This window comes from Mandrillus leucophaeus, unplaced genomic scaffold (assembly GCF_000951045.1).
Source record: "Mandrillus leucophaeus isolate KB7577 unplaced genomic scaffold, Mleu.le_1.0 Scaffold353, whole genome shotgun sequence".
Taxonomy (NCBI): Eukaryota; Metazoa; Chordata; class Mammalia; order Primates; family Cercopithecidae; genus Mandrillus; species Mandrillus leucophaeus.
In genome coordinates, this window is record NW_012103732.1 from 2,153,018 (window position 1) to 2,167,955 (window position 14,938).

Consider the following 14,938-nt stretch of genomic DNA (forward strand, 5'->3'; position numbering starts at 1 on the left):
GAGATATACCTAATGTAAATGATGAGTTAATGGGTGCAGCACACCAACATGGCACGTGTATATATATGTAACAAACCTGCACATTGTGCACATGTATCCTAGAACTTAAAGTATAAAAATAAACAAATAAATAAATAACATCCTTAAGATACCTGGAAGACCAGTTGTTTAATGGAGAGAATTTGTGAACCATACTCCTAAGATTCTTAGAGGTCCATTGTCTACCTCAAAAAGTTTGAGGAGCCACTGCCTTAGATCTTTCTGAAACTTTAGTAAAGGATATTATTTCAACCTGGATTGTTCTTTGGCCTAAAGCCTTTCTTTTTATTTATTATTTTTGGAAATGGTATATTCACAGTGTTCTTTCTTTCACCTTTTCTTTTTCTTTCTTTTTGCTTTCATTATTAATTTTAATTGACTCATAATAATTGTATATATTTTTGGGGTACAGTGTGATATTTTGATACATCTATACAATGTGTAATGATCAAATCAGGGCAATTAACATATCCATCACCTCAAACATTAATCATTTCTTTGTGTTGGGAACATTCAAAATCCATGCTTCTTGCTACTTGAAAATATACAATAAATTGTTGCTAATTTTAGTCACCCTATAGTACTACAGAATACTAGAACTTATTTCTCCTATCTAGCTGGACTTTGGTATCTGTTAACCAACCTCTGGCTATATCCCAGAGTGTTCTCTTAAGTTGAGAATTACTTGCTGTTCAGAGAGGTTGAGAATAAGAAACAGTTTCTTTTAGTTGTTGTTTTTTAACGCAGCAAGTTCTAACTTATTTATATTTAACAGTTTTTTTCTTTAGCTCATCTCTTTCCTCTTGCATTTTATTATAGGCAGCTAAACAAAACAAAATAAAACAACAACAGAAAAACACAAAACCACATATCTCCTTAGCTAGATCATCAAATTCATTAGGTATATTTCTAATTTCCACTTTATCCCAAATGATAGTTTTGCGAAATGTTTGGCTTCAACATAATAAGAGACCCCTTTCTTTTAACTTCCAGCAACATTTTTCTCACTTCCCTTTGAGCCTTTGCTGACAGCTTCCTCGAAGCCTTTAACTAACTTCTACCAACTTTTTTTCGTAAGACTTCCCTTGTGGGCCTTTCAGCCTCCACTTACTGCCTGTCTCAGGCTTAATGATGAGTGGTGACAATGTGCTAGCAGCCCTCACTCTCAGTGCCTCCTCAGCCTCCGAGCCCAACTTGGGGCACTTGAGGAGTCCTTCAGCCTGCCACGGCACCCTGGGAGCCCCTCTCTGAGCTGGCTGAGGCTGAAGCCGCCTCCCTCTGCTTGCGGGGAGGTCCGTCGAGGGAGAGGCGCGGGCGGGAATCAGGGCTGTGCTGGCAGGCCAGTGTGAGTTCTGGCTGGCGTGGCAGCAGGCTGGGGGGGTGCCGCACAGGGAGTGAACTGCGGTGCAGCCCAGGGCAGTGAGGGGCTTAGCACCCGGGCCAGCAGCTGCTGAGGTTGCAGCTGGGTCCCCCGGCACACTCAAATTCTCGCGGGGCCTTAGCTGCCTCCCTGCCGGGCAGGGCTTGGGACCTGCAACCCCGCATGTCTGAGCTGTCTGAGCTCCTCCCACTGTGGTGGGCTCCTGCGCAGCATGAGCCTCCCCCATGGGCGCCTTCCCCTACTCCGTGGCACCTGGTCTCCTTGACAGCCCAAGGGCTGAGGAGTGCAGGCCCTGCTGGGGACTGGCGGGCAGCTCCACCTGTAGCCCTGGTGCAAGATCCACTGGATGAAGCCAGCTGGGCTCCTGAACTGGATGGGGACTTGGAGAATTTTATATCTAGCTGGAGGATCCTATGTGCACCAATCAGCACTCTGTATCTAGCTAACCTAGTGGGGACTGGAGAACTTTTCCCTCTAGCTCTCTGTGTCTAGCTCAAGGATTGTAAATGCACCAATCAGCACTCTGTGGTCTAGCTCAGGGTTTATAAATACACCAATCAGTACTCTTTGTCTAGCTCAAGGTTTGTAAATACACCAATTGGTACTCTGTATCTAGCTAACTAGCACTCTGTGACTCTGTGTCTAGCTCAAGGATTGTAAACGCACCAATCAGCATGCTGTCAAAACGGACCAATCAGCTCTCTGTAAAATGGACCAATCAGCGCTCTGTAAAATGGACCAATCAGCAGGATGTGGGTGGGGCCAGATAAGGGAATAAAAGCAGGCTGCCCAAACCATGGAGTGGCAACTCGCTCCGGTTCCTTTCACCGCTGTGGGAGGTTTGTTCTTTTATTCTTTGCAGTAAGTTTTGTTATTGCCCACTTTTTGGGTCCAGGCTGGCTTTATGAGATCTTAACACTCACGGAGAAGGTCTGCAGCTTAATTTCTGAAGCCAGTGAGACCAGCAACCCCCCAGGAAGAACAAACAGCTCCAGATGCGCTGCTTTTAAGAGCTGTAACACTCACCACAGAGGTCTGCAGGTTCACCTCTGACAGCGAGACCATGAACCTACCAACCTACCAGAAGGAAGAAGCTCCAGACACATCTCAAGAAACAAACTCCGGACACACCATTTTTAAGAACTGTAACACTCACCGCGGGGGTCCGCAGTTTTGTTCTTAAAGTCAGTGAAACCAAGAACCCACCAATTCCGGACACACTGACGCACATATTAGATTTCTGTTATGGTAAACCACATTTCTGTACTGGCTACTATTGTTTTGTAACAAATTAGCTGAAACCTAGCAGCTTAAAACTACCATTTTATTTTATTCAAAATCTTAAGTCAGGAATGTGTGAAAGATTTGCTTGGAAGAGTCTAGTCAATGTCCTTCATGTCATTGCAGTCAGATAGATGCTAGTGTTGAAATAGTTGTGGGACAAACTGAAAGCTCAGGACTGTCCAGTCTTCTTCCTCTCTTCCTGTGGTCTCAAGGCTAGTTGGGCTTCCTCACAGCAAGACAGCCCCGAGATAGGGCATCTAAAGGCTTCAAGAAAGACTGTTCCTCTGAGCAATGGGGTAACTGCACAACCTTTTATGTTCTGGCCCCAGAAGTCACATGGCATCACCTCTGTCATACTTTTTTGGTCAAAACAATCAGAAAAGCCATGTGAGTTTCAAGAGAAGGGAGAGAAGACATAAACCCCACCTCTTGAGGAAAGAAATGTCATAATGTCATAAAAATTTCAAATATGTTTCAAAAATTGTCACAAAAGGTATTTGCAGTAGTTCCTGCAAGGAATTATGAGTAGAGAAGTGTTATGAAGGATGGAAAGTCATGCCTGGGAATGAAAGGTGGACAGGGCATTGAAGGGGAAGGCCTCAGGGAACAATTAGCTGTTAGCAGTAAGATGGGGATTCTGGATGAATTTCCTGTGTCTGGTTTGGGCAACAGCCTTCCATAGAAATAAGGAAGGAGACACCAGGCTGAGTAGATTTGGGGTTGGGGGAAAGGTGTGGAGTGGGTTGGCAGTGTTAGTTTGAGGTGCCAGGAGCATCTCCCGATGGAGGTGTGTAGGAAGTAATTTGATTGGTAGACTGTAAACCGCTTGTGGGCAGGGGCGGCATTTATATTAGGTTGGTGCAAAAGTAATTGCGGTTTTTGCTGTCACTTTTACACCAACCTAATATATCAGTCATTTTTGGTGTCCTAGTGCCTTGTGCAGAGGGCTCGCTAACTCTGTCAATACATACAGGTGAGAGCTCAGATCTGGGCTAAAGACAGAGATGTGGGAGCACTCTGACTAGGGATAGTGATGAGTTTCACGGACCTGGATAAGATTACTTTGTGAGAATATAAAGCAGATATCATCCTAGGTTGGGTTTTTCAGGTTGAATCTGGACAACCAAAGCATTATGGTAATACTTTTTAAACTGTGTATTTTACATGGTCTTGAAAATTAGAAAATCTGGTCCTACAATCCCACATAGCAGCGATGAGTAGAGTGGAGCTACGTCAGTGCCCTTTGAATGGGCCTGTGTGATTGCCTATGTGCCACACAACTCCGTGTGTGTCTGTGCACTGCATACCTGGTCTGCCTCGTGAAGTCTGGGACCTCTGCTCTCTAGCAAAAAAGCCGAGGGCCGAGGAGTGATTCCTCTGGAACAGCAGCATTTAGGGAGTAGGAGAAGAAAACAAAGCAGATTGGGAAGGAACAGCCCACAGATATTCAAGAGTGTGCATAAAATATAATAGCTAATTGATTTGCTGACAGTATTAGCACCTATTTTTTTAATTGAAATATTGGCCCAAAAGAAAGCTAACGAATTTGTATTTATGAATTTTAAAAACTATGCTTTATTTCTCACCTCAACGTTAAGTGATTCAAAATTAAACATATAATGTTGATGTTAATAACAAACACAGTAGGTAACTGGCAGAGACATAATTTATGCCCAGGTAGTCCGATTTTAAAACGTACTCTGTTAACTGCCATGCAATATTGCCTCAGACATTTGCTTAAAAATCTCTAAAATTGTTTCATGATGTGGAGAGGAATGAAAAGAGCAGCAGGAAGGAACGAGAAGAGACCTGAAGATGGAACTAGATGGGGCCCTGGGGAGAGGCCTGAGTTTGGAGCTGTGTCGAGAATTCGATCAGCCATGGAACCAGGAAAGTCACATCGCTAGGGGACTAGGCTACATTTTGATAACCAGACTATATAAATTGTGTTGAGCAAAAGTGATTGGACTGTTTATGGAGAAGAGAGGCTGAAAGAAGGGAAGTATTATAGGTATTATTTCTTTTTCATGGTGACAGTTTATGAGCTAGTTCTGCAACATGCTGTATCTCTCAGGATGGCAGTTTCTGGAAGGAGTTCATGAACTACATTAAACGGGACGGGAACAAAACAGCAGATTAAGGACTTAGAGAGAGAGACCTTCTGGATTCAGGTTTAAGTTAACTCTTTAGACCCTGGCTGGAAGGGTCTACACTGGATTGTTTAAGTGGTATAGGAACCGCTGAGGCCTTTCCTCACTATTTAAATAGAAAACTTTCCTTCACATTTAAAATATGAGTCAGAAGGTGTTATTTTTATCCAATCGATTCCAAAGTATTATTCTTAATAAAAGTTGGCAATTTATGGATCCAAAAGTTCCATTTTAACTGAAAGTTTGGTTCAAAGTAGGAGGTATCCACATCTACTTCTTTATGTTCAGTGCATTTTGATTCTGAAATTAAACTTGCTTTGTTTCCAGGAGAAAATGACTTTCAAATTAAACTCTGGAATATGTGCTTGATTTTAGATTTCTCAAAAGTATTCCAATGTTTACCTCCTAGGATTTATAAATGCAGAAATAAAAAATTCTCTTTTCATTTCCCCTGCAACAGTGAGGGGGAAAAAAGATGCAACCTAAAATTTGTCACCCTCCTCAGATGTATCGCCTAAGAATAACTATATCCAGGTTTATAGTATTTTATGGTGGTTACTTGCTCTGTAGTTCTTAAATTTAGAAGAATTGCAGTTTTTCTAATTGGTATATAATAAAGAGGAATGATATGACATAAATGATTTCTTTTCCTTGGGTTGCCATCCATCCTCCTGAAAAATTTTGCCTACAATAGCACTGAAATTATTTAAATTGCAATCTTTACCAGTTCTTCCTAGGAAACAGTGTGTGGAGTTTCACAGGTACTGAGAATGAGTACTCTGGAGCCCAAATGATGGAGTTTGAATCCTGATTGTGTCCCCTCCTGGCTGTATAATCCTGGGCAAGTTGTTTAACCTTTCTTTGCCTCAGTTTCCTTATCAGAATGGGGTAAATTTTAGTGTTATTTCATAGGCTTATTATGAGGAATACATGAGTTAACGTTGGTAAAGTAGTTAGAACAGTATCTAATAGTAAATGCAAAATGCATGTTTGGTGTACAAATAGTGAAATAAAGTACCATGTACAGAAAACAAGTTATAGTGTTTGAGGATGCAGGTTCTAATCCCAACTCCGCTACTTGTTAGCTGTGTACGTATGGTCAAATTACTTCACCTCCGTAAGCATCAGTCTGTAAGACAGAATAATTGCTCTGAGTAGTACCTGCTTCACAGAGTTTCTTTGAGGATTAAATGGGATGGTCTATGGCAAGCACATAGCAGAGTGCCTGCTCCATGGTGCCAATGATTACAAACACATATTTTTTAGTTGCTGTGAGTTCTCTGCCCTTTTCATTAAGGCGTATCTTCAATTCTTAACTTCACATTTCAAATTCATTTCTAGACATGTAGAGACCCAGATAAGGATGCTTTGAAATGAATGGCCACGGGGTTAGAATGAGAGTAAGCGAGAAGCTAGATCAATTACTTAAGATCCCAGCGGGCCTTGTAGGGTGGCCTTGTGTTAGGGAATTTCCCACTGTCTGTGGTCTGGTCGAAAGCCCCACGGGCCCAGAAACCACACTTGTCAGCAGCTTCAGAACCCATCTGTCCTCCAGAACTGGACTCATATTAATGAAGCTCATACGACTAATGTGTGAAATCAGAATGCCAATGTTTCCATTTACAATGAGAAGTGAAACAGCTGAAGATGGGTGGCTCATCTTCCCACCCAGCGCATTTTGCTCCTGTAGGCAGACCACATGGGGAGCAAATCACTAACCCGGCTGTCAGTTTATTAATTTATAAGGAGAGACCTAGCTGCTGAGTTGCTCCTCAACTCCCTCAAGTTTTAAACAAGGTTTCCCTAAAGACATGCCAGATAGGCTCCCATATTTGTATCAGAAAGCAGCTTGGTGAGCATGGAATCAGAAGGGCAGACTGTTCTCAGACCCATAGGTGTAATGGAATGAGAGAAGCAGAGCCATAATAGGGAGGGGCATGCCTCTAGAACCCTACCCCAGTGTTTCTGTGGCTACTGCCTGTGCTTACTTCCAAGGCTGCTTTTTGCCTACTTGCTGGTCTGAGACGGACTGCCCATGGGACACATCTGGCCTTTAAAAGCTTTTGTTTGTCTCAATCAGGAATATTCATGTAACAACCCAGAGCTGTAGCCTTTCTTGAAAAAATCCAGAGATCTAACCCCTTCCCACATCTGATCAACCATCTGGAGCTGAGCAGAGACTGTCTTCTTTAAAGGAAATTTGAGTGCTGCCTTCTTCAGTTCACTGTGGTCTCTGCCAGGTCCAAGACATTGATCTGCGTTACCTACAGGTAATGCTTGTGCCTTCAGGCATTTGAGTTTGCACCCTTCTGACAATTGAAGTTGCCTTTATTTATCTATGTGCTGACCTGCTATATATTTATTTCAAAGTTTAATTCTTAGATGGCAGTCTTATTTTCTCATTTTCAAATTTACTGTCACCCCTAAGCAGGGGAACACATCTTAGTTTGCAAGTCGTAGAGGGTTACAGTGAAACGAAGCCTGAAGTGTAAACTTCATAGCCTCAAGGAAGTGGGATACCCCTAATCTGCCTCAGGAAATCTGTGACATTGCTGGCCATGCTTCTCTATTTCTAGATCAAGAGCCCTTTCTTCCTCCTGGCTGAAGAATGTTAAGTCCTCTCACTTTCTGAACTTTTTGTAGAGCTACAGAGAAACATCATGTGAACATCTGTTTTTACAAAAGAGATACATTTGGATGCATTGTTTGCAAATGTACTTACCATGGGATTTCTTTAAGGAACAAGAGTTTATTTTAACTTTGATGTTATAAATTAATAATCAGATACAGGAAGATATATGCACCATTTGTTAGGATTCCTAAGAACTATAGGCTTTTAAATTTTCACCATCTCTAATAAATGGAGAAAATTTCATTATGTGATTTGATCACTGACTGTAAAAAATGAACTTGTCTCTCAAGAAAGCATTTTTTTCTTCAAATGAATAACTTGTTCCCACTTTAATTCTTACCAATTTTCTAAATAAGTGACAGCTAATCTCTGAGTTATTGGTTTGGGAAAATAGATTGACTTGAGAAGATAGAAATGTCATTTCAAGGTCTTACTATATCTCACAGGTTCATACTACCTCAAATTTGACAACTTTGTATCTTGAATGATCTTTAGGATGCAAGGTTATAACATATTCTCTTCTCTCTGTATCCACAGCATCTTGTTTGTATTTCTTACACTAACATTTACTCCATCTTATTTACACTACTGTAAAATTAAATAATGCATCAGCACAACCTCTGGCACATGGTTACTTCTCCATTTCATTATCATCATCATCATCATCATCATCAGTCTGCCTGCAAGTCTTTTTCTTCAATTAGTCCATAAATGTATGTATTGATTCTATGGTCTGCTTCATGTTTGAAACCTCTAATACTGTGTGAGTTACATAGCAGTTACCCTGTAAGGATTAATTGAACTACTCAGAAGAAATATAAATTTTTCTCAGTTCCCCTTTAGATACGCAATCTAACATTATTGTTGGTAATGCTTCATGAATAATGACCAAAGAACATTTAATTTTTATATTTTTGACTCAAGAATTATAGGTAAATAACTGAGAAAAAATAATTTTTTTAATTAAACCACAAATTTAAAAATAAAAAACAGCAAAGGACATTATAAACAATGGTAAAAATATACACAGAAGGGTGATATCTATAACTCATATAATTGACAAAGGAATAGAACCGTAATATTTAAAATATTACAAAGACCTCGTAAATATTTGTCAGGAAAAGGCAAATAACTCAATAGAAACAAAGGCCAATAAGAAGGTAAAATACTGAACTTTGGTAGTAATCAGGGAAATCCAAATTAAAACATTGAGACTTGATACCAATCAAAAACAAAAAACAGAAATATCAAGACCCTTGGTATTTCAGCATCTTGGATCATCAGTACTATGGAGATTGTTTACAAGAGTTTGGTGTGACAAAAATTCTTATACACTGTTGGTTGAATTGTAAACTAGCCTAGTTATGTTGGGATGCAGTTTGGAAATATCTAGTAAAGGTGAAGGTGTACATATCGTATGACCCCACAATTCCATTCCTAGATATTCACCTTTAAACGAATACATGCACGTGTACAAGAATTATAATAGTTTTATAACAGTAATAAATTAGAACCAACTTAAATGTCTATTAATAGGAGAATGGATACATAAATTGGAATGCTGTACAGCAGTTAAAATGAATAAACTAAGCAGAACCACATGTAAATCTTAAGAAGATAATGCTAAGCAAAAAAGAAAGATTTAAAGGATCTATACACTATTATATTTGTATAAAGAATAAAACATGCAAAATAATATCTTGTTTATGGATATACACATATCTAATAAAAAGTATTATAAAAGGTATACAGTATTATAATAAAATGTATTATAAAAGATATACAGTAATGATACAAGCCAACCCAGGAGGGCGTTTACTTTTGGAGAGAGAAGAAAGGATGAGATAGGTAAAGATATATGGAGGTTTTAGATGTGTCTAATAATATAATGGTTTACTTCTTCCAGAAAATCGGAAGCAAATTTGGCATAATTTTAAGTAGAGGCAAGGAGAATGGAAGGAGGGTGTCAACAGACCATGTAGGAGGTTTAAGTTACTAGGATCAGTGGGCTTAGAGAATAAAATAGAGCCAAACAGGCATCAGTTTGTCAACACTGTATAAATTCAGATCCTCATTAGTCATACTAAAAGTCAAACAGCCCTTACTCTTGCTTCAGACTCTAAGCACCTTCAGCTGTGTCATTTTTAAAAAGGGGTTGAAACTGTGGAAATCTAAGGGAATACAAAAGCAGAAGATGTGAGGAGCATGCCTAAAAAATGTGAAGATTTAAGGACTAGAGCAAGCCAGAAAAAGCAACAAAAGGTTTAGATTTTGAGTTAATTAGGAAAGCAATTGTTATACCCAATTCAGAAGCCTGAAATGTTTCAGTGAGCTGTTAATAAAAAAGTTTGTTTACTCTGATCCAAGACTAAATTAATATAAAGCATATTATTATAAACATTGGACTGTTGATATGTTTGCAGTTGAATAAATCCAAGCTGTATTTTATAAAGCCAATAAAATTGCTTGCAGGTGGCCAACAGGAGAAAACAAAAATACAAAACAAAAAAAACACCCGAAGACCTTGGCCAGTTTTAGAAGGTACATTGGAGATTCTAATGCAGCTTCCTGTCTCTGTCTCTCTCTGCCTTTTCTTTTTCTCTTTTCTGTCTTTGGCATTCACTTTAACCAGACTGAAAAATTGGAGTATTCATAAATTGGGGCTGGTAAAGAATGGAGAGTGGGACAGAAAAGAGCACCATCATTTCTATTACATTGTTTTAAAAAATAGTAAAGGAGAGTAGTCCACTTAGTGAGTACAATGTACCAAAATATGGAAATAAAAAATATTAAAATATTTTTAAATGTAACATGTTCTTTTCAAATACCTAAGGAATACATTAATTCATTTTTATTTTACAAGATTTATGCAGGAGGTAATAAACTGAGCAAAACATTGATCTCCCTTTGTCCCCCATCACTTCCTTACTTCAAATTTCTTTCCCAGACCTAACCATGTGTCCACAGTTGGTGTGCAGTTTTCTGGGCCCTTTTCTGTGAATATGCATATAAAAATGTATATACTCATAACTGGGATAATATATTTTTCTACAATATGTTATTTCTGCTTAATATCTTTTAGGGAGCTATGCATCTCAGTGCATCTAGATAACCTGATTCTTTAAAAGAAAATAACTATGTAGTATTCCTTAGTATGATTAACCCGTTATTTATTTAACTCTTCCACTGTTTAGGGCTCCTTGCATGGTTTCCTGTTTTGACTACTATAATTCTCCAGTGAACATTCCAGTATATTCATCATTGCAGTAAAGGGCAAATGTGACTTAATGCATAACAGTATCTGGTAATTACAGTAGTATTATCAGGAATCTGCCTTTCATGTATGTGACTTTGTTTTTCTCATCATCAGCCTCATTTTTAGACAACCTCTTTTAGACAATTTTTAGACAATGTGGTAGCAGATACAACAACCAGCAGTTCTACTCTTAATGTTCTACAAACTTAACTTCTTTCTCAATGTTAGCAAAAGTGGAGAGGTTGGCATGCTTACTAGACCAGCGTGGGTCACATGCCCATCCTTGACCCCTGCGTTGTAGCTCTGTGCATAGTATGCAATGATTTTACGTTTTTGTAAATAGGAGATAAATAGACATCCTAATGGTGTCCAGATTTACATCATTGGGATTAAAGTGTTCTAAGTATTTGCTAGAGTAATGAAACGAGTATGTTGTTTCACAGCATTGCATATGATAATGAAACATGTTATATATGAAAGATCATTAATATTCTAAAAAGGGGACAATTTCTCAATTCAAGAAAGTGTTGCTCAGTGTATTTGCTGAAAATTCAGTGATATGAGGAACATATTTCTTAATTTTATATTATTTCCCAAAACATAGCAAAAAATCCATATTTTATTCATTTATTAAATAATTTTTTGATTAAATTCTGCTATGTATTGATGACCATATCAATAGCCTGTTGAAACAAAATTCCTGCCCTCAGGTTTCTTACATTCTTTTTAGAGACCACAGACTATAAATAGGTAAACAAATGAATAAAGAACATTTTAAACTGTGATGTACTATAAAGGAAATAAAAAAGATCATCTGATAGAAAGTAATTGGAAAAGGTTACTTCAGGGAAGGTAGTCAGGGAAGACCTTCCTAAATGTTCTGGAAAGAGAATATTTGAACCACCACCTGAAGACTGAAAATGAACCTTGAACCCCAGGCCTATGCTATTCAATATGGTAGCCACTAGCCATGTGTGGCTATTGAACACTTGCATATGGCTAGCTCCAGTGGAAATGTAACACGAGTGCAAAACATATCCTGGATCTCCAACATTAGTACAAAAATGATAAAACATTTAATAATTTTATAATTATGACATGTTGAAATGATGATGTTTTAGACATACTAGGGTAACCGTTATTAAAATTAATGTTTCTTTACTTTTTTAATGTGACTACTAAAATATTTTAAATTACATGTATGCTTCACTTTATATGTCTAACAGCTGTGTTCTAGTTAGTTTCAGCCTACTTACTGTTATTAACATGGACTTTTTCAGCTTTTTTTCCTTGAAGAGGCTGATGGCAAGTGAATTTATGTAGTAGACTTTTCTCCAAGCATCTATGTCTATAATATTTATTGACCGAGGTATCCAAATATAATAACTCAATATTGATCAAGCTTACTACAACTCAGGGTTAAGGTATAACATGTGCTGGAGAAAGCATGTAAAATTGCCACATTTACTAGAGGAGTTGTATCATTAGTCGTGTTCCTTTAGAAGGGTTCACAAAACAAATAAAAGGGGACTCTGAGTTGGTGAGGTAGGCAGAGCTAGCAGCACAAGGTAATGACAGCGTCGGAAAGGATTTCTGTGGGAAACAGCAGCAGCAAAGCATGATCTATTTCCATTCTCTACTTACTGAAGGAGATTCTATTGTGTTAGTAAAGCATGCCACTTCTTGCATGTTAAAACAGAATTTTCTTCTACAATTGTTTTCATACTGATGGGAATGTTAGTGACTTAAGTGTTCCTTTTTTTTTTACATGTCTTTCTGGGAGATGTTGGCAAGTTCTCACACCCTTAATAACATTAAATTAATTCACTGCAGAGAACAAGCAGACTAGTTTTCTTTGTGCAGTGTTGTTATTCTCATTTCCTGTTGTGGCTTTTGCCATGGGGAAGAGGTTGGCTACTAAAACTGCACGTTTGATTTAGCAGGTGAAGTTTTTAATATTTAATGTGAGTATTTTAGGACCCCAGATATGATGTTTGTTATGTAATCTGTACTAACAGTTTTGCAATGGGAAACTCTTCCCCTACTGGTTTGAGAGTTGAGTCATATCCTGTGAATCTAAAGCTACGTTATTTAAACATCACGGGTTCTTCTTACTTTCATTCCAAGTCGCTGCTGTGCAGAGCAGCAAGTGCTCCGTGCAGGGCTGTTGCTATCACTTGGAGGTGAACAGCCCCTTTTGCCAGTATTCAGTGAAGAAAGGCAAGTCTAAATATGCAGTTCTCTCACTGGAGTGAAAGATGTTTTGTTCATTTCTAATCAACTATGCTAGACAGCTGCAAGCTGAAAAGTGCCTGCAATTTGCCATTTATTTGTAATAAGGTAAGTAACGTATTTTGGTTTACTCATTGGATTGTGGCAGCCTTAATGTGGCAGTTTAGGTATATGATTGTACCTTAGAAAAAATGCCTTCTCACGGGGTATTGAAGGTTGCATTGGGATTCTAATACAGATAATTTTTAATTTACGGTATAATCTACTTGTGAGATACATAGTATAATACATTGATATTCCTTTTATGATCATTTTTAATGAAAAATATAGTGCCTGAGAAATGGAAACATTGTAGTAGCTTTATATTGGTTTGTTTTTTTTTTTAAAGGATTTAGTAGTTGTCAGGTTCTTATTTTCTTATATTTCTTTTGCTACCCTATGATCTCAGTTAAAGGTGAAACATGTATCAGATTTATATGATTATCTTTGAATAATTATAGCTCAATAATTATATTTTTCTATTGAAATAAAAAGTGGGCTTAGTAATTATTAGAAAGTTTAAAGTGGAAAATTAGTGAAAGCCTCTGGACCCTTCACATTTGGCTTTCCATTTAAGTGAAAGGCAAGCATACTTAGAAACTTCTGATTATTCTGTTTGTTTTAAAATTGTATGAGTTTGTTTATCACTGCCTACTTTCTCAATTGCTGTTGGAGGCAGTCATACGAATTGTGTGGCTAGAGAAATCTGTGGATAGAGAATGAATGAGAGGTTTATTTTTCAAATTGTTTAAGCTTGCTTTTAAAGCTAATTCAAAGATTGGGGTGACACAGGAATATTGTCTTGGCTTTATATTGGTTGAAGAAATAACATCAAATCAGTGTTTAAAGTGGTATTTGGTATCCACATAACTTTGCATACTCATATTTAAGGCCTTTAAATTCCTTGGTTTCGAGAGCTATAACTGAATGAGCAAGATATTAATGACTTGAGGTTTTCAAAAATGTGTCTGCTAATGGCTGGCATTATGAATACTTTGGTACTTCTTAATTGACTTACTATCATGCTTGGCGATTGCTTCATTTCTATTCAAAATTATAACCACTGCAAAGTTGCTAGATTCTAACTAAAACATGGAAATTACTTTTCATTAGATATATATTCAATAATTCATGTTTTTGCAAAGGTCAAGGGGTTAATGAGCTGATGGGAGGTATGTCATGATTCTCCTCTTCTTTGGAGTAGAAATTGAAATTATTTCAACTTCCAAACATATTCGAAGGCAGTATTTTAAATTGGAGAATACGGTATTCCAAATTGGAGAATACTGCTTCCTTTGCAGGTTTTGTGGGCTAAGGATTCTCTGTTTGGTCTAGTTTGATGGAGCATGGATTTGTGGAGTGATTATCAAAATGTAACATCTGACTTTTGCAATTTCTTAGCTATTGCCACAGTACAAGTGTCCAAATCTTTACTCTGGGAATTGAGCCATAAAAGTACAAATGCTTAAAGGACAGTGGTAGATTTTGTATCTTTCAAAACTGGAGGTGGTATGGTAGATTGTTTTGATACACTGTATTTGTTGAAAGTGATTAGCAAAAAGAGATTTCTCCAAAGCTTACCTTTGAAAAAGAAAAAAGAAAAATGTAAACAACCAATGAACTTCCAATCCTTTCTGTTAGAATTGAACTGCTATTTTATATTTATATAACTGTACTCTTTTTCAGAGCTATGAGAAGAGAAAAAGATGACTTTTCACAATTAGAGAAGTTAATGACATATGTTCTGCTATACCAGTGAACATGATAGATTTGAAAATAAAACTTTGCTTTAAAATCTCTTAACTCTTAAGATTTAGAAGACAATTAAAAGTTTTCTTGTTTTGGTGATATTAATAAAAGTTATTCTTTATGCCTAAAAATTCATAACATGATCACCATTTATTTTAATAAAAAATATAACTCTT

The 14,938-nt window shown here is 37.6% G+C and overlaps 1 protein-coding gene across 4 annotated transcripts in view; it reads left to right on the forward strand.

Annotated features, from left to right (window-relative positions):
- The first annotated feature begins 12,640 nt into the window (after positions 1-12,640).
- MCTP1 (multiple C2 domains, transmembrane 1) overlaps positions 12,641-14,938 on the forward strand; it is a 409,939-nt gene continuing 407,641 nt past the window's right edge. For 2 of the 4 annotated variants that reach the window (XM_011989444.1, XM_011989446.1), the window contains exons 1-2: positions 12,641-13,082; positions 13,528-13,530. In XM_011989444.1, the coding sequence (XP_011844834.1) occupies positions 13,026-13,082; positions 13,528-13,530 (60 nt within the window). In that variant the 5' untranslated portion in view covers positions 12,641-13,025. The remainder of the gene's footprint in view (positions 13,083-13,527; positions 13,531-14,938) is intronic. The other 2 variants (XM_011989445.1, XM_011989447.1) reach the window with 1 other exon arrangement.